The sequence below is a fragment of the Coregonus lavaretus genome (genome assembly GCF_964263955.1).
Source record: "Coregonus lavaretus genome assembly, chromosome: 8".
NCBI classification, from domain to species: domain Eukaryota; kingdom Metazoa; phylum Chordata; class Actinopteri; order Salmoniformes; family Salmonidae; genus Coregonus; species Coregonus lavaretus.
The window spans coordinates 45134537-45155615 of NC_139995.1; the positions used below are offsets into that span (position 1 = coordinate 45134537).

Genomic DNA, 21079 nt, shown 5'->3' on the forward strand with positions numbered 1-21079 from the left:
CTGGAATTTACTCATTTTGTCTGTCATAGTTGACGTGTAGCTATGATGAAAATTACAGGCCTCTCTCATCTTTTTAAGTGGGAGAACTTTGTCAGAAGGCGATGGTGAAATGCGGTAGGCAAAGTCAAACGCAGGACACAGAGCTTACTGGAAACGTACTTTACTTGAAAGTAACCAGAGAAGAAAACCATCTCCATACAAGGAGGAAAACAACCCGCACACTAACACTGCCGAAGACGAATACAATAACACACAACACACAATGCACGACAGAAAGTTAAATAGGGGAAACAATACAACATAATGGGGAACAGGTGTACACAATCAGGACAAAACAAGTCAAACACCGAAACATAGATCGGTGGCAGCTAGTACTCCGGAGACGACGAACGCCGAAACCTGCCCGAGCAAGGAGGAGGAGCAGCCTCGGCTGATTCCGTGACAGTACCCCCCCCCCCCTTGACGCGCGGCTCCAGCCGTGCGCCGACCCCGGCCTCGGGGATGGCCAGGAGGACGCGGAGCAGGGCGAGTCGGATGACTCCGGTGGAAGTCCCTCAACATGGAGGGATCTAGAATGTCCCTCCTGGGGACCCAGCACCGTTCCTCCGGACCGTACCCCTCCCACTCCACGAGATACTGCAGGCCCCCCATCCGACGCCTCGAATCCAAGATGGAACGGACTGAGTACGCCGGAGCCCCCTCGATGTCCAACGGGGGTGGAGGAGCCTCTCGTACCTCATTCTCCTGGAGTGGACCAGCCACCACCGGCCTGAGGAGAGACACATGGAACGAGGGGTTAATGCGATAATACCTGGGCAGTTGTAACCTATAACATACCTCGTTCAATCTCCTCAGGACTTTAAAGGGCCCCACAAACCGCCGACCCAGCTTCCGGCAGGGCAGGCGAAGGGGCAGGTTTCGGGTCGAGAGCCAGACCCGGTCTCCTGGTGCATACACCGGAGCCTCACTGCGGTGGCGATCGGCGCTCGCCTTTTGCCGCCTGATGGCACGCTGCAGATGGACAGGCGCAGCGTTCCAAGTTTCCTCCGAGTGCCGAAACCACTCGTCCACCGCAGGGGCTTCGGTCTGGCTCTGATGCCAAGGTACCAGAACTGGCTGATAACCTAACACACACTGGAAAGGCGTCAGGTTAGTGGACGAATGGCGGAGGGAGTTTTGGGCTATCTCTGCCCAGGGAATATATCCCGACCACTCCTCTTGCCGGTCCTGGCAATATGACCTCAGAAACCTACCCACATCCTGGATAACTCTCTCCACCTGCCCATTACTTTCGGGGTGAAAACCTGAGGTAAGGCTAATCGAGACCCCCAGACGTTCCATAAATGCCCTCCAGACTCTAGAGGTGAACTGGGGACCCCGATCAGACACTATATCGTCAGGCACCCCATAGTGCCGGAAGACGTGTGTAAACATGGCCTCAGCAGTTTGTAGGGCAGTAGGGAGACCTGGCAGGGGAATGAGACGGCAGGCTTTAGAAAACCGATCCACAACGACCAAGATCGTAGTGTTCCCCTGGGAGGGGGGAAGTCCGTGACAAAATCCACCGATAGGTGAGACCACGGCCGTTGTGGAACGGGTAGGGGTTGTAACTTCCCCCTGGGCAGGTGTCTAGATGCCTTACACTGGGCGCACACCGAGCAGGAGGAAACATAAACCCTCACGTCCTTGGCTAAGGTTGGCCACCAGTACTTCTCACTAAGGCAGTGCAATGTCCGACCAATACCCGGATGACCAGAGGAGGGTGACGTGTGAGCTCAGTATATCAACCGGTCGCGAACCTCGAGCGGCACGTACCTCCGACCCTCTGGACACTGTGGAGGAGTAGGGTCGGAACGTAACGCCCGCTCGATTTCCGCATCCACCTCCTACACCACCGGTGCCACTAAACAAGACTCCGGGAGTATGGGAGTGGGCTCAATGGACCTCTCCTCTGTGTCATATAGTCGATACAGGGCATCTGCCTTAGCGTTCTGGGACCCTGGTATATAGGTGAGCTTAAATACAAAGCGGGAAAGAAACATTGACCACCTTGCCTGGCGAGGATTCAGCCTCCTCGCTGCCCGGATGTACTCCAGGTTACGATGGTCAGTCAGAATGAGAAAAGGGTGTTTAGCCCCCTCAAGCCAATGTCTCCACACCTTCAGGGCTTGAACCACAGCCAGCAGCTCCCTATCCCCCACGTCATAATTGCGCTCCGCCGGACTGAGCTTCTTAGAATAGAAAGCACAGGGGCGGAGTTTAGGTGGTGTACCCGAGCGCTGAGACAGCACAGCGCCGATCCCAGCCTCGGAAGCGTCCACCTCCACCTGGAATGCCGAGGTAAACAGGTCCTTCAGACGTTTAAACGCCCTGTCCGCCTCAGCTGACCACTGCAGGTGCACCGGACCCCCCTTTAGCAGAGAGGTAATGGGAGCTGCTACCTGTCCAAAGCCCCGGATAAACCTCCGGTAGTAATTGGCGAAACCCAAGAAGCGCTGCACCTCCTTTACCGTGGTTGGAGTCTGCCAATTACGCACGGCAGAAACGCGGTCAATCTCCATCTCTACCCCTGACGCGGACAACCGATGTCCCAGGAAGGAGATGGACTCCTGGAAGAACAGACATTTCTCCGCCTTCGCATACAGGTCATGCTCCAACAGTCTACCAAGCACTCGACGCACCAGGGACACATGCTCGGCTCGTGTAGCGGAATATATTAGAATGTCATCAATATATACCACAACACCCTGTCCATGCAAGTCCCGGAAAATCTCGTCCACAAATGATTGGAAGACTGAAGGAGCATTCATTAACCCGTATGGCATGACGAGGTACTCATAGTGACCCGAGGTGGTACTGAATGCTGTCTTCCACTCATCTCCCTCCCTAATGCGCACCAGGTTGTACGCGCTCCTGAGATCCAATTTTGTGAAGAATCGCGCCCTGTGTATTTGATGGTGATCTGATTTAGACCACGGTAATCAATACACGGGCGTAAACCCCCATCCTTCTTCTTCACAAAAAAGAAACTCGAGGAAGCAGGGGAAGTAGACGGCTGTATGTAACCCTGTCTCAAAGATTCGGTGACGTAGGTTTCCATAGCGGCCGTCTCCTCCTGAGACAGAGGATACACGTGACTATGTGGAAGCGCAGCGCCTACCTGGATGTCTATCGCACAATCCCCCTGTCGATGAGGTGGTAATTGAGTCGCCTTCTTCTTACTGAAGGCGAGAGCCAAATTGGCATACTCAGGTGGAATATGCAAGGTGGGAACTTGGTTCGGGCTTTCCACCGTCGTTGCCCCTACGGAAACGCCTACACACCGCCCAGTACACTGATCAGACCATCCCTGGATAGCTCTCTGCTGCCATGAAATGTTGGGGTCATGAGCGGTTAACCAGGGAAGCCCCAACACCACGGGAAATGCAGGAGAATCAATCAAATACAAACGTACTATCTCCTCATGACCCTCCTGCGTTTTCATCCGGAGAGGCGCCGTGACCTCCCTAATCAACCCAGACCCCAACCGGCGGCTATCTAGGGCATGAATGGGGAAGGGCACATCAACAGGTACGATAGGAATCCCTAACTTATAGGTGAACTGGCGATCAATGAAATTCCCAGCTGCGCCTGAATCTACTAGCGCCTTATGCTGGGAGTGAGGAGAAACCTCGGGAAACACCACTTTAATACACATATGATCAGCAGAGAGCTCTGGGTGAGTTGGGTGCCTACTCACCTGGAATGACTCATCAGTGCGTCGCCCACTGCCTTGATTCCTAGGAGGCCCTCCCCAGCACCGACCAGCAGTGTGTCCTCTGCGGCCACAGTTGGTGCAGGGGACGGCCTCCCTCCTGGTCTCCCTTCTGGTCTCCCTAGCACCAGCACCCCCGAGCTCCATAGGGGTCGGCTCGAAAGTGCTGGGGGATGGAATGGACGGCCGAGAATCCGGATGTCCGCGGGTAACCAACAGGGTATCCAGGCGAATCGACATGTCCACCAGTTGGTCAAAGCTGAGGTTGGTGTCCCTGCAGGCTAATTCCTGACGCACGTCCTCCCTCAGGCTGCATCTGTAGTGGTCAATGAGGGCCCTCTCATTCCATCCCGTGTTGGCTGCTAGCGTCCGGAAGTCCAGCGCGAACTCCTGCGCGCTCCTCCTCCCCTGTCTAAGGTGGAATAGACGCTCACCCGCCGCTTTACCCTCTGGGGGATGATCGAATACTGCCCGGAAGCGGCGGGTGAACTCCGCATAGCTGACCGTAGCGGCGTCTATCCCACCCCATTCGGCGTTAGCCCATTCCAGCGCCTTGCCGGACAGACAGGAGATGAGGGCAGACACGCTCTCGTATCCCGAGGGCGCCGGGTGAATGGTTGCTAGGTAGAGTTCAACCTGGAGTAGGAAACCCTGACACCCGGCCGCGGTGCCATCATAAGCCCTCGGGAGCGAGAGCCGAATCCCTCTGGACTCCGGAGATGGACCGATGGGTATGGCTGATGGTGGTGGTATCGTAGGATGAGGTGTGGGCAAACCTCCACTCTCCCATCGCCTCAAGGTGTCCATCACCCCTTGGATGGTGGTGCCCAGGTGCTGGATCACGGCCTCTTGTTGGGTTACACGCTCCTCCAGTGCTCCCCTGAGCGCGGACGATCCTGCTGACTCCATCGGAAGGTGTGTTATTCTGTCAGAAGGCGACGGTGAAATGCGGTAGGCGAAGTCAAACGCAGGACACAGAGCTTACTGGAAACGTACTTTACTTGAAAGTAACCAGAGAAGAAAACCATCTCCATACAAGGAGGAAAACAACCCGCACACTAACACTGCCGAAGACTAATACAATAACACACAACACACAATGCACGACAGAGGGTTAAATAGGGGAAACAATACAACATAATGGGGAACAGGTGTACACAATCAGGACAAAACAAGTCAAACACCGAAACATAGATCGGTGGCAGCTAGTACTCCGGAGACGACGAACGCCGAAACCTGCCCGAGCAAGGAGGAGGAGCAGCCTCGGCTGATTCCGTGACAACTTGCACAATTGGTGGCTGACTAAACACTTTTTTTCCCCACTGTACAAGGTAGGGAGGGATGTACAGTTCATTTGGAAAGTATTCAGACCCCTTGACTTTTTCCACATTTTGTTACGTTACAGCCTTATTCTAAAATTGATTAAATCGTTTTTTCCCTTCATCAATCTATATTCAATACCCCATAATGACAAAGCAAAAACAGGTTTTTAGAAAAATGTGCACATTTATTAAACATAAAAAAATGAAATATTACATTTACATACGTATTCAGACCCTTTACTCTGGAGCAGGTTTTTTTCAAGGATCTTTCTATAATTTGCTCCGTTCATCTTTCCCTCATTCCTGACTAGTCTCCCAGTGCCTGCCGCTGAATAACATCCCCACAGCATGATACTGCCACACCATGCTTCACCGTGCCAGGTTTCCCCCAGACGTGACATTTGAATTCAGGCCAAAGAGTTCAATCTTGGTTTTATCATACCAGAGAATCTTGTTTCTCATGGTCTAAGAGTCCTTCAGGTGCCTCTTGACAAACTCCAATTGGGCTGTCATGTGCCTTTTACTGAGGAGTGGCTTCCGTCTGGCCACTCTACCATAAAGGCCTGATTGATGGAGTGCTGCAGAGATGGTTGTCCTTCTGGAAGGTTCTCCCATCTCCACAGAGGAACTCTGGAGCTCTGTAAGAGTGACCATCGGGTTCTTGGTCACCTCCCTGACCAAGGCCCTTCTCCTCCGATTGCTCAGTTTGGCCGGGCGGCCAGCTTTAGGAAGAGTCTTGGTGGTTCCAAACTTCTTTCATTTAAGAATGATGATCTCATAGCAAAGGGTCTTAATACTTATTTAAATTTGCAAAAATGTCTAAAAACCTGTTTTCACTTTGTCATTATGGGGTATTGTGTGTAGATTGATGAGAAAAATAAATCATTTAATCAATATTATAATAAGGCTGTTTACATTTGCACATTTTTCTAAAAACGTGTTTTTGCTTTGTCATTATGGGGTATTGAATATAGATTGATGAAGGGAAAAAACGATTTAATCAATTTTAGAATAAGGCTGTAACGTCACAAAATGTGCAAAAAGTCAAAGGGACTGAATACTTTCCGAATGCACTGTTTTTCTGCTTGTCGAGATTGAAATAGTCTATTTATTGTGGTGTTGAAAACGCAAACCATGATATTGAAGTGCCCGAAGTCGGCTTTGTTTATTGGTTGTGTGGTGCATTGGCACAGAAGCCTTTGATGCATATATTTTATATAATTATAAATATGAAATCAAAATGTTGAAAATCTGATTTCCCACTAGCTGATCATTGTCTGCAGCCGGCTCTGATCGTAGTGTAATAAAACAGGCAGAGAGAGTGAGCTCGTCTGTGGTGGTCGGCGAACCCCCAAACTTCTGGCCCGTAGCCCTGCGTGGCATCGACTGTGCCACGAAAGCAGGCTGAAGTGGCTAAATCGATATACACGTTTATAAACACAGGGTCACTACAGTTATTGTTATTTTTGGTCGTAAATATTATTTTGAATTAATTATATGACGGGGGAGGGTGTTCAATTTATTTGACTGTATAAGGGGAGGATCATGTGAAAATATATTTTACTTTGGGGGGGGGGCATATTTTTGTATGACACCTTGAGTTGGACAAGCCCCTCCCCCCCAGTAAATTTCGATCTGTCCCTAACCTAATTGACAGAGTGAAAAGAAGGTAGCCTGTACAGAATAAAAATATTCCAAATCATGCATCCTGTTTGCAACAAGGCCCTAAAGTAATATTGCAAAAAATGTGGCAAAGCAATACATTTTTTGTCTTGAATACAAAGTGTTATTTTTGGGGCAAATCCACAAAAAAAGTAAAAATAAAATTCTAACAATAATTATTGTTGTTGTATTGTCACATACACCGGATAGGTACAGTGAAATGTTTTTTTTTTTTTCAGGGTCAACCATAGTAGTATGGCGCATACAACACATTACTGAGTACCACTCTCCATATTTTCAAGCATAGTGGTGGCTGCATCATGTTATGGGTATGCTGGGGAGTTTTTCAGGATTAAAAAAGAAATGGAATAGAGCTAAGCACAGGCAAAATCCTAGAGAAATACCTGTCTGCTTTCCACCAAACACTGGGAGATTAATTCACATTTCAGCAGGACAATAACCTAAAATACAAGGCCAACTCTACGCTTGAGTTGCTTACCAAGACGACATTGAATATTCCTGAGTGGCCGAGTTACAGTTTTGACTTAAATCTACTTGAAAATCTATGGCAAGACCTGAAAATAATTGTCTAGCAATGATCAACAACCAATTTGACAGAGCTTGAAGAAGTTTAAAAATAATAATGGGCATAATTGCACAATCCAGCTGTGGGAAGCTCTTAGACACTTACCCAGAAAGACTCACAACTGTAAACACTGCCAAAGGTGCTTCCACAAAGTATTGACTCAGGGGTGTGAATACATATATCAATGAGATATTTCTGTATTTCATTTTCAATATATAGTTTTCACTTTGTCATTATGGGGTATCGTGTGTAGATCGGTGAGAAAATATATATATTTAATCAATTTTGAATTCAGGCTGTAACACAACAAAATGTGGAATAAGTCAAGGGGTATAAATACTTTCTGACTATAAATGTCTATATTTTTGTTTTCTTGGAAAGCTGTTGCATTTAAACAATTTATGGAATATTTCCTCTAAAACTGGCTGGCTAGCTAGCTAAAAAACATACAGTGCAGATAAAATCTTCAAGTTAATTATTTTAAACAATATCTTATCACAGCACTGGCAAACCATGGTTGACCATTTCCCTGACCAAAATGGCTGACCTTTCTCCCATCATAAGAAGATTCATGTCCATTCTAGTATTTTAATTCCTAATTCTATGGGGTAGAGTAGAAAATTGTGTTTCGTGATGGTAGTTGAAGAAAAAACTGAGTTGAATAATTTGTTCCAAAAAATATATACTTTCTCATGCAATATAGACGGATGGAGGTGTTCAAGACAATTATGCCCATACCATATTGGCTGATATGGCAATCAGGAGTGCAGGTAATTAAAAAGTGTTATGAAATGTGATAGTTTTTTATTCCCTAACTCATTGACGAGAACCTTATTGTGATGATGTGGCACAACATGATTTCAGAGATGGACCACTTTAAGGAGAATTTAGCTTTTTTTCAACCAAATCTCAATTTTTGATATAAATAGCATTTTATAGAAGGGTCTAGACACTCCAAAAAATTAACGAACCCCCAACCAGTGATACACTGAAAAAACATGAACAAAGGCTCCAAAAACACCCAAATACTGTACGTCCTTTTAGAAACTGAAAATCTCTCAGGATATTGATGCAGGTCTTTACATGTTGTACACATGTAATTGTGTCATTCAAACTTTATCCGCCAAATTTACAGAATTTTAATTCTCGACTTGATTATCCCAATAAAGGTTTTGCAAACCAGGTTAAAAATGATCTTATACTATTTTGTAAATGTTTTATGCAAATAAAAGTATTATTGTTTTTAAATCATACATGTGTTTGTGTGTGTGTGTTTAAGGGTGCAGTCAAGCGGGAAGGCAAAGGAGAAGGTGAAGAAAGAGGCCCTGGATCTTTGTCTGAAGTATGGCTTCGTGACTACTCTCACCTCCATGGTGGTCACCAAGCCCCAGGGAGAGGACTCACAGGTGGCCCACAAGCCCAAGGAGGGGGAGAAGCCCTCAGGATCCAGGCAAGGCTTCTCTGGGTCAAGCTTCCAGTTCATGAGTGGCCAACCTGGATTCCCCGGTGAGCATAACTACCATCATCAACACACTCACACGCACGCACACAAGCACACCCACACTCATGCACACACCATAGGTATACACACACACACGTATGTGCGCACGCATACAAACACATACTGTCTACAACAGTGAATGACAATTACTGTATGGTGTGAGTCAATGGAGTAAATAAAAGAGCAAAGACTGTCAATCTATAAACTTAATATTAAAACCTGTATATTGACTTTAAATACACTACATGACCAAAAGTGTGTGGACACCTTCTCGTCGAACATCTCATTCCAAAATCATGGGCATTAATATGGAGTTGGTCCCCCTTTTGCTTCTATAACAGCCTCCACTCTTCTGGGAAGGCTTTCCACTAGATGTTGGAACATTGCTGCGGGGACTTGCTTCCATTCAGCCACAAGAGCATTAGTGAGGTCGAGCAGTGATGTTGGGCGATTTGGCCTGGCTCGCAGTTTGCGTTCCAATTCATCCCAAAGGTGTTCGATGGGGTTGAGGTCAGGGCTCTGTGCAGGCCAGTCAAGTTATTCCACACCGATCTCGACAAACCATTTCTGTATGGATCTCGCTTTGTGCACGGGAGAATTGTCATGCTGAAACAGGAAAGGGCCTTCCTTAAACTGTTGCCACAAAGTTGGAAGCACAGAATCGTCTAGAATGTCTTGTATGCTGTAGCATTAAGATATACCTTCACTGGAACTAAGGCGCCTAGCCTGAACCATGGAAAACAGCCCCAGACCATTATTCCTCCTCCATCAAACTTTACAGTTGGCATTATGCATTTGGGCAGGTAGCGTTCTCCTGGCATCCGCCAAACCCAGATTCTTCTGTCGAACTGCCAGATGGTGAAGCGTGATTCATCACTCCAGAGAACGCATTTCCACTGTTCCAGATTCCAATGGCGGCGGTTGGTTCAACCGACGCTTGGCATTGCGCATGGTGGACTTAGGCTTGTGTGCGGCTGCTCTGCCATGGAAACCCATTTCATGAAGCTCCCGAAGAACAGTTATTGTGCTGATGTTGCTTCCAGGGGCAGTTTGGAACTCAGTAGTGAGTGTTGCAACCGAGGACAGACGATTTTTACACACTACACGCTGCAGCACTCGGCGGTCCCGTTCTGTGAGCTTGTGTAGCCTACCACTTTGCGGCTGAGCTGTTGCTCCTAGACGTTTCCACTTCCCAATAACAGCACATACAGTTGACCGAGGCAACTCTAGCAGGGCAGAAATTTGACAAAGTGACTTGTTGGAAAGGTGGCATCCTATGATGGTGCCACGTTGAACGTACCTGAGCTCTTCAGTCAGGCCATTCTACTGACAATGTTTGTCTATGGAGATCGCATGGCTGTGTGCTCGATTTTCTTCACCTGTCAGCAATGGGTGTGGCTAAAATAGCCAAATCCACTAATTTGAAGGGGTGTCCACATACTTTTGTATATATATTGTATGTTTTCTGTTTACCAGGGCACCCTGCACAGCCATTGCCAGATTATGGTGGTAAAACTATAAAGAAGGTTGACGACATCCGATCCTCATTTATTAAGTCAAATGACAACGCTGGTCCTGCTCACACTGCCCTAGCCTATGCTTTGACTTCTTTCTCCCCTCTCTCTCCAGATGATATCTTGCGACTTATGACGGCCGGCCGCTCAACAACCTGCCTGCTTGACCCTATCCCCTCCTTTCTTCTCCAGACCATTTCCGGAGACCTTTTCCATTACTTCACCTCGCTCATCAACTCATCCTTGAACGCTGGCTATGTCCCTTCCGTTTTCAAGAGGGCGAGAGTTGCACCCCTCCTCAAAAAACCTACTCTCGATCCCTCCGATGTCAACAACTACAGACCAGTATCCCTTCTTTCTTTTCTCTCCAAAACTCTTGAGCGTGCCGTCTCTAGCCAACTCTCCTGCTATCTCTCTCAGAATTACCTTCTTGATCCTAACCAGTCAGGTTTCAAGACTGGTCATTCAACTGAGACTGCTCTTCTCTGTGTCACGGAGGCTCGACCGAGTACGACCCTACCTTACACAGAAAGCGGCACAGGTCCTAATCCAGGCACTTGTCATCTCCCGTCTGGATTACTGCAACTCGCTGTTGGCTGGGCTCCCTGCTTGTGCCATTAAACCCCTGCAACTTATCCAGAATGCTGCAGCCCATCTGGTGTTCAACCTTCCCAAGTTCTCTCACGTCACCCCACTCCTCCGCACACTCCACTGGCTTCCAGTTGAAGCTCGCATCTACTACAAAACCATGGTGCTTGCCTACGGAGCTGTGAGGGGAACGGCACCTCCTTACCTTCAGGCTCTGATCAGACCCTACACCCAAACGAGGGCACTACGTTCATCCACCTCTGGCCTGCTAGCCCCCCTACCTCTACGGAAGCACAGTTCCCGCTCAGTCCAGTCAAAGCTATTCGCTGCTCTGGCACCCCAATGGTGGAACAAGCTCCCCCACGATGCCAGGACAGCGGAGTCACTGACCACCTTCAGAGACACTTGTAACCCTACCTCTTTAAGGAATACCTGGAATAGTATTAGTAATCCTTCTACCCCCCCTTTACTACCACTGTCTTTTGTCTAAACTAAAACCTGACTTAATTCACCTGCTAGCACTGACTTGTTTAAAGAAATATACTTATTGTGATCGAGATGTAGTTGTCCCTGATTGCACTGACTTTGCTCACAGCTGCTTGTTTGAAGAAGTCTACATACTGGCTCTGTCGCAGCCAGCCGCGACCGGGAGACCCATGGGCGGCGCACAATTGGCCCAGCGTCGTCCAGGGTAGGGGAGGGAATGGCCGGCAGGGATGTAGCTCAGTTGATAGAGCATGGCGTTTGCAACGCCAGGGTTGTGGGTTCGATTCCCACGGGGGGCCAGTATAAAAATAAATAAAAATGTATTCACTAACTGTAAGTCGCTCTGGATAAGAGCGTCTGCTAAATGACTAAAACGTAAATGTAAATGTACTGTGATCAAGATGTCGTTGTCCCACTGGCTATCCTAAGTTGAATGCACCAATTTGTAAGTCGCTCTGGATAACAGCGTCTGCTAAATGACTTAAATGTAAATGTAAAACAAATACCCTACCCCTAATTTTAATCTTCAATCTTCGCTGGGATATTCACTTTAGGATTTCCGGAAAACCAGGGAATTTTGGGAAATTTTTCAACCCTTACTTCTATTAGTCCATACTGTACTGTACATACATGGCAAAAAAATTGATCAAAAGGAAGTATGTTTTGAAGTGTCTGAAATGCATCTGAGAGCTATAGTAAAGCCCAGGAAAACATCAGGGATGGAAAAAAATCTATAATTGTGTATGATATTATACAGTGCTATGAAAAAGTATTTTTCCCCCTTTCTAATTTTCTCTACTTGTGCATATTTGTGATGCTGAATGTTATCAGATATTCAACCAAAACCTAATATTAGATAAAGGGAACATAAGTGAACAAATAACACAACAATTACATATTTATTTCATTTATTTCATAAACAAAGTTATGCAACACCCAATTCCCCTGTGTGAAAAAGTAATTGCCCCCTTACACTCAATAACTGGTTGTGCCACCTTTAGCTGCAATGACTCCAACCAAATGCTTCCTGTAGTTGTTGATCAGTCTCTCACGTCGCTGTGGAGGAATTTTGGCACACTCTTCCATGCAGAACTGCTTTAACTCAGTGACGTGTGGGTTTTCAAGCATGAACTGCTCGTTTCAAGTCCTGCCACAACATCTCAATTGGGATTAGGTCTGGACTTTGACTAGGCCATTCCAAAACTTCCAATTTGTTGCGTTTTAGCAATTTTCATGTAGACTTGATTGTGTGTTTTGGATCATTGTCTTGCTGCATGACCCAGCTGCGCTTCAGCTTCAGCTCACAGACGGATGGTCTGACATTCTCCTGTAGAATTCTCTGATACAGAGCAGAATTCATGGTTCCTTCTATTAAGTCAAGTCGTCCAGGTCCTGAGGCAGCAAAGCATCCCCAAACCATCACACCACCACCACCATGCTTGCCCTTTGGTATGATGTTCTTACTGTGGAATGCAGTGTTTGGTTTTCGCCAAGCATAATGGGACCCATCTCGTCCAAAAAGTTGACTCAAGTTTGCCAAAAAGCACCTGGATGATCATCAAGACTCTTGGAAGAACATTCTATGGACAGATGATTCAAAAGTATACATTTTTGGACTACATGGTTCCAGTAATGCCTGGCGAAAAACAAACTCTGCATTCCAAGGTGTCGCATGCAAGATCCCGGAAGTCTATAATTCAAACACACAGATATTGACAGTGATGTAAACGGCGTTGACATTCATCTTGAAGCTGGAATCCATAGTGGTGAAACTGCCATGTCCGTTTGCGATATTACAACAACAAAGATGTTACTTCAAACAACAAACACTCCACAATCATCATTGCACACATGATAGAACAGCAGAGTATGTACTATGATTATTATTATTTTTACCATGAAGGCCCAGCGCAGTCAAAAATGTGAATTTCCTGTGTTTTATATACACTGAGTCTACAAAACATTAAGAATGCCTTCCTAATATTGAGTTGCCCTCAGAACCGCCTCAATTCGCCGGGGCATGAACTGTATAAGGTGTCGAAGGCGTTCCACAGGGATGCTAGCCCATGTTGACTCCAATGCTTCCTACAGTTGTGTCAAGTTGGCTGGATGTCCTTTGGGTGGTGAACCATCCTTGATACACACAGGAAACTGTTGAACTTGAAAAACCCAGCAGTATTTCTAGTTCTTGACACAAACCGGTGCGCCTGGCACCTACTACCATACCCCGTTCAAAGGCACTTAAATATTTTGTCTTGCCTATTGACCCTCTGAATGGCACACATCCTTAGAAATCTTTCTTTAAACTGTCTCCTCCCCTTCATCTACACTGATTGAAGTGGATTTAACATGTGACATCAATAAGGGATCATAGCTTTCACCTGGATTCCCCTGGTCAGTCTATGTCATGGAATGTTTTGTACACTCAGTGTATACAAACACTGAAACCAGTATAAATAAATAGCATCATGATCAGTGTGATCAGGTTTATATTAGTACAGGTATATGCAATGATTAAAATCAAATCAAAAAGCGTGATTTTACAAAAAGAAATGGTCACAACACACTTTACAAACAAAAACAAAGGAGAGAAAGAATAAAGGGAAAACATTCAAATCAAAAGGAATGCCAACAACAGTAGAGATATGTTATATTAATGCATTGCCCAAACACTATTAAGCCAATTAACTTTCCTTCTGTCTTTCCCTAGCTGGTTCTTCCCCCGTCAAAATGAAGTCTAACCGCTGTGAGAGTGTAGTGCAATAAAAAACTAAAAAACATTCTGCAATGATTGAATTCAGACCAATTCTACACAATTCTGTGATGAGTTTTACAACTACTGCTGCCTCTTACCTGCTTTACAGGACACGCTCAGACAATGGGAGGAGGAAGAAGTGTGGGAGGTGGAGTAGGAGCAGGAGCAGGAGGAGGTGGAGCAAGGAGAGGAGGAGCAGGAGTAGGAGGAGGAGGAGGCAAGTGACTACTGTATCTTTCCCCTACATCATAGCTCCACTTGTTGAACATCAGTTTAGGTGTGCTCAATGTGTGATGTCTTTTGTCATAGGCATGCTGCATGCTGCTGAGGATGAGCAGATGTCATATTCTGCCTATAAACTGGGTAATTCTTCCACATTTTATAAAATCATTGTTTGATATTTTTTGTACTGTCTGACTGTGTGTAGAGCCCTGCCTGTTTAAATGCCCTCACTGACTAACTGGTTGACTATACAGTATGTGTGTGTGTGTGCGTGAGTGTGCCTGGCTGGCCATGGCTGTGTGTGTGTCTGTGTGTTGGATTCTTTATGTAAATGTTCTGACTGTGTATAGGATTCTTTGTAAATGTTCTCTCATGTTACACTTCCAACTGAAAGTGAAATCTACCAACTCACTCAATTTAAACTACAACCTACAGCTACAACTAGTACTGCAATATACATTTACATTTTGAGTCATTGAGCAGACACTCTTATCCAGAGCAACTTACAGTTAGTGAGTGCATACATTTTCATACTGGCCCCCCGTGGGAATCGAACCCACAACCCTGGCGTTGCAAGCGCCATGCTCTACCAACTGAGCTACACGGGGCCACCATACATAACCTTCCAGTTAGTGGAACTGAAACTACATTGGACAGAATGGCTGTTTAAAAAATAAACAACGTTACCATGACTTATTGAAATCCATTTTAAAACCATGGCTTCTCTCTACTTGTACCACTCTCATGAACAGTATATCAAAAACCTCATTCTATTTAGAAATGACAAAATGGCCGACATTTCAATAATCTCTTAGGGAAGAAAAGGATTCAGAAAAGAAAGGACCAGGGGCGGTGTGTTCAATAGGGCGATATGGGCGACGCACTGCCAAACGGGAAAAGGAAGGGATTTTTTTTCTAATCAATTATATCACGGCAACAGTAGTTATCAGTGTTGTAATCTAGACGTCTGATCTGCCACAGTGCCACACTGCCACTAAATGTCCAATCAGGCTAAAGTCGTGCTTCAAATGGCCCCCCCCCCTTTTGGGGCGATTTCAGTCAGGTTGAAAATCGCCCAGAAGTCTGTCATAGACTCCCATGTAAAATCTATTTTTTTCAAATTTCAGAGCTTTCAATACAATCTCTATGGGTTTCTGAGGGCTTGCACTTACGCGCTTTCGTCATACGTAACGTAACCATGAACGTAACTAAGAAAAGAGCAGGTAGCAGCATCAATCAATTCACGTACTACTATCAAGATGGCTATAGCGTTCAGTGCAACTCGATTGTCTCTTTGAAAGAAGTTCACATCAAAGAGACAACCACAAAGTGCAGGAGCGCTTTTTTGAGTTCCTTCCCATCTCGGAATCAACCTCAGTCTCAATCGCCAGTGTGCTTTTGGAGAGACTGAACGGTCTTTTTGCCGACGACGTGAAAGTCAAACTCATTGCGCAAGCTTACGATGGAGCCAGTGTGATGAGGCGAGAGAAGGCAAAAGGTGCGTGAGCATTTCAAGAAAGGCCATTACGTGCATTGCTATGCGCATCAGCTGAATTTGATCATGCAGCAAGCTAAAAAGTAACTAGTAAACTAGTCCTCAGCATGCCTGATTTCAATGAGAAAGTCATTGACCGCTTTGCTGCATTGAAAGAGAGAAGAGAACAGTTTCAGTACAAGTAATGTAGCCTCTCTCTCTCTTTGTCCCTCCCTGTCTGTCTCTTTAACACACACACGCCCAAATCAGTTCACAGTTGATGTTGTTTAAAATAGTTATTTTTCATTTTAAAAAAAGTAAACAATTTTTTTTACAAATCTATACAATTGGCCAGAATATGGTTGTTCATATTTACAAAGCCATACAGATAGCTGTGTTTACCTTTTCTATAAATTATTTTCAAGTTCTGTTTTCAGGCAAAATGTCTATCACTGTTCATTTTCACAAATCTATACAAGAGGGCAGAATATGGAAGTCTATAAAAATTTCTTATTACCAATAACTTGCATCAATGTTTTCAGTAGCCTCTATCAAAAGCTCCTGCTTGCTCAGGTGCACATATTTCCAATTCAACCATGAGGCCTTTTTGAAGCAAGTAATGTGTATATCAGTATTGACTTATATGCTGCCCCTGTCTTCATGTTGTTGCTGGACATATCTTTTTTAAAATGTGTGTAGGTCACCTAAATCATCAGAAAAATTGCCCCCCCTGAGAATTTTTTCAGGAGCCGCCACTGGAAAGGACGCACAGTAGAACTTGACAGTCTTGATCAGTCTTCCATGAAGCGGATGTGCTTAGTGGCCTCCTTGGCCCGGGCTATGATGAAGGATATGAAGGAATATTTATGTCGCTCTCAACATTTATTTTTTGTGTGATTAAGATGTTCTCAAAGATTATTGCTGTTTTTTCATAAACTAATTATCCTTATCTCTCTCTCCCCTCTGCATCATATCTCTGTCCTTCTCCCTCTCTCTCTCTTTCTCTCTCTCTCTATTCCTCTCTCTCTCTTTCTCTCTCTCTCTGTCCCTCTCTCTCTCTCTCTCTCTCACTCTCTCTCTCTCTCTCTCTCTCTCAGTGAGTCCTCCCCTGAGGTTCCTGTTGCCAGCTGAGGGTCAGGCCCTGCCACTGTGCTATGACATCCCTGTGGCTCTCTCGCTCAGACTCCTAAAGGACCCCAACAATGGTGACTTGACCTCAATTCAAATGTTCTTCAATGCCTTCCTTCCTTCCTTCATTCATTCATAAATTAATTAATTCCTTGACCTGTCCACATCTTCAACTCACTCCTCAAACATCTTTGAATGAATGAATGAATGGTGTCCATCTTTTCCCAGAGTTGTCCATAAACGGTCAGCTTGGACAATCAGCTAGCACAGGCTACCAGAAGGTTGTGATCCACTACAAAAGTGATCAACATATTGGGTTAGACACCACTCTCATCACCTTCAAGGATGGACAGAATGCAACATATTTCTCCTGGAGCCTTAACATCAACCACGAAACAGACAGGTGCTGAATCACAGACCAACTACAGACTTTCTGCTAAAAGTTTTAGCTTTTTGTGCAGTGCAAGATGTTTTAATTATAGCCTGGTTAAACCAAGTGAAGTGAGACAATAGTGAGTGTAGTGTTCAGTCTGGTTTAGGCCTCAGGTATTTAATGTTGGGAACATAAGTATTGTATGGAGAAGTAAAGACTGGTAGCTTAGTGGTTAAGAGCGTTGTGCCAGTAACCGTAAAGGTCGCTGGTTCTAATCCCCGAGCCGACTAGGTGAAAAATCTGTCGATGTGCCCTTGAGCAAGGCACTTAACCCTAATTGCTCCTGTAAGTCGCTCTGGATAAGAGCGTCTGCTAAATGACAGAAATGTAAAATGTAAATGTAAAGACCTCTACATTTGGAACACCTTCCTAATATTGAGTTTTATGGTACCCCCCCCCCCCCCCCCCCCCCCCCCCACCTAAATATTTTGTCTTGCCCATTCACCCTCTGAATGGCACACATACACAATCCATGTCTCAATTGTTTCAAGGTTTAAAAATCCTTATTTAACCTGTCTCCTCCCCTTCATCTACACTGATTGAAGTGGACTTAACAAGTGACATCAATAATGGATCATAGCTTTCACCTAGATTAATCTGGTCAGTCTATGTCATGAAAAGAGCAGTTGTTCCTAATGTTTTGTACATTCAGTGTATATTACTTAAGTTGCCTATCTACATTTATACATCTGGTCAAAATAGACATGTCCTCTTTTATAGCCAATTTAATTGATACATCTGATCCTTGTTATGTCACTTCCTGCAGTGTGTCTCTGATCCTACGGGACAAGGAGATGGACATCACCATAGGGTCAACACGGATCATCATCATGCTCTATGAGAGGAATGGAATCAAGTTTCTGTGGCCCGTCCTGATGCAGCGCCCAACGGGAGACAACATTATTGGGATCGTGGGTGAGTGAAACATTATCAGTTAGGACTACATTCCACTTCATATCCCTATGTTGTAGTCATAACATCTACATTTTGTTATGAGACACTTTTGAAAACAATTTTTGTTTTGATTGACAAACTCAAAATGTCACTTACAAAAAGGGAACTAACAAAGAAAATCCCTCGGACCATCAAAACAAAACAGAAGGGGTTCTAGAAGACATCCATGGGAGTCTCCACTTAAAGTTGACAAGTACTGTAACTAGGAAATGTGCCCTAAAGAATTCCCACCATGGATGCTCACTAAATTGATGAAAATACGGTAGTTAATGACACAGTATAATATATGATAATATATGCTATTTAGCAGACACTTTTATCCAAAGCGACTTAGTCATGCATGCATACATTTTACGTATGGGTGGTCCCTGTAATCAAACCCTCAATTCTGGCATTGCAAGCACAATCTACAAACTGAGCTACAAATTGAGGACCACCTCCTCATACTGTCCATTTGATTCATAGTGACAGTCTTTGTACTGTGTGTTACAGCCCGTCCACCTGTTGCCTATGAGGAGGTCCAGGGAACAACAATGAAACTGAAGATTCAGGACAAAGAAGTAGAAGTCTCCAGGTAAGTTCAACTGTCTATTAGAAACAAACTGCATGTATAGTGATCTGACTGTTCATAGGTTGTGTGTTTTAATACTGTGTATCTATAGCAATAATGTGTATTTAGTGTATTTAATGAGTTTATATTTAGGTGATTATGTTTGATTGTATGGTTCTGTGAGAATATTTAGGGAAACTGGAGTATTCTGTATACGCTATTATATTAAGAACCGTGTTGTGGATTGTGTGTGTGTGTGTGTGTGTGTTGCAGGAGCTCTGCTGTGGATCTCAGTGTTCGCTCTGCCCCCACCGTGGTATGCTGGTTGCTGCCTCTTCAGTCTGCCCTACAGGGGGAGCTAGCTGACTTCACCGTCACACAACTCTAGCTGAACACTATACATACAGTAATTCTGTTCTAGAATTAGGAAGAGCAACAATAAAGACTGAGGTTTCTTTATAGAGTTCTATGAGTTCACATAATAACACAGCTAAAATCTCCTGTTACATATTCATTGTTGAATAAATGTATCCTTTTTTGAACAGTTTGACAACTTTTGTGTTGCATTCAATAAATACTGTCTTTGTGACTAAACTCAAGCTAAGGATCAATATACTGTAGAACAAAACATAATTGGCACCATGAACACACATGCACACTCTCTCTCACACACACACACGCACTCATGCACACACACATTGGCACACACACACACACACACACACACACACACATACTGTATGCGCACACACACACACACACACAAACACACTCTCTCTTACAAACCCACCCACACACGAACCCACCCACACACACATGCACACCCACTCACTCACACACACACACACACACACACACACACACACACACACACACACACACATACACTCACACACACACTCACACACACACACAAACATACAGTTGAAGTCAGAAGTTTACATACACTAAGGTTGCCGTAATTAAAACTAATTTTCAACCACTCCACAAATTTCTTGTTAACAAACTATAGTTTTGGCAAGTCGGTTAGGACATCTACTTTGTGCATGACACAAGTAATTTTTCCAACAATTGTTTACAGACAGATTATTTCACTTATAATTCACTATATCACAATTCCAGTGGGTCAGAAGTTTACATACACTAAGTTGACTGTGCCTTTAAACAGCTTGGAAAATTCCAGAAAGTGATGTCATGGCTTTAGAAGCTTCTGATAGGCTAATATACATAATTTGAGTCAATTGGAGGTGTACCTGTGGATGTATTTCAAGGCCTACCTTCAAACTCAGTGCCTCTATGCTTGACATCATGGGAAAATCAAAAGGAATCACCCAAGACCTCAGAAACAAAATTGTAGACCTCCACAAGTCTGGTTGATCCTTGGGAGCAATTTACAAATGCCTGAAGGTACCACGTTCATCTGTACAAACAATAGTACGCAAGTATAAACACCATAGGACCACGCAGCCGTCATAACGCTCAGGAAGGAGACGCGTTCCGTCTCCTAGAGATGAACGTACTTTGGTGCGAAAAGTGCAAATCAATCCCAGAACAACAGCAAAGGACCTTGTGAAGATGCTGGAGGAAACAGGTACAAAAGTACAGTGAGGGAAAAAAGTATTTGATCCCCTGCTGATTTTGTACGTTTGCCCACTGACAAAGACATGATCAGTCTATAATTTTAATGGTAGGTTTATTTGAACAGTAAGAGACAGAATAACAACAAAACAATCCAGAAAAACGCATGTCAAAAATGTTATAAATTGATTTGCATTTTAATGAGGGAAATAAGTAATTGACCCCTCTGCAAAACATGACTTAGTACTTGGTGGCAAAACCCTTGTTGGCAATCACAGAGGTCAGACGTTTCTTGTAGTTGGCCACCAGGTTTGCACACATCTCAGGAGGGATTTTGTCCCACTCCTCTTTGCAGATCTTCTCCAAGTCATTAAGGTTTCGAGGCTGACGTTTGGCAACTCGAACCTTCAGCTCCCTCCACAGATTTTCTATGGGATTAAGGTCTGGAGACTGGCTAGGCCACTCCAGGACCTTAATGTGCTTCTTCTTGAGCCACTCCTTTGTTGCCTTGGCCGTGTGTTTTGGGTCATTGTCATGCTGGAATACCCATCCACGACCCATTTTCAATGCCC

At 44.9% G+C, this 21079-nt stretch overlaps 1 protein-coding gene across 1 annotated transcript in view; it reads left to right on the forward strand.

The window, feature by feature from the left end:
• LOC311134258 (inter-alpha-trypsin inhibitor heavy chain H3-like) overlaps positions 1-19528 on the forward strand; it is a 48145-nt gene extending 28617 nt beyond the window's left edge. The window contains exons 13-20 of the mRNA XM_084167884.1: positions 8604-8830; positions 14278-14385; positions 14478-14531; positions 16962-17069; positions 17221-17395; positions 18192-18340; positions 18872-18953; positions 19203-19528. Coding sequence (XP_084024010.1) covers positions 8604-8830; positions 14278-14385; positions 14478-14531; positions 16962-17069; positions 17221-17395; positions 18192-18340; positions 18872-18953; positions 19203-19317 — 1018 coding nt within the window. The 3' untranslated portion in view covers positions 19318-19528. The remainder of the gene's footprint in view (positions 1-8603; positions 8831-14277; positions 14386-14477; positions 14532-16961; positions 17070-17220; positions 17396-18191; positions 18341-18871; positions 18954-19202) is intronic.
• The last annotated feature ends 1551 nt before the right edge of the window (positions 19529-21079 follow it).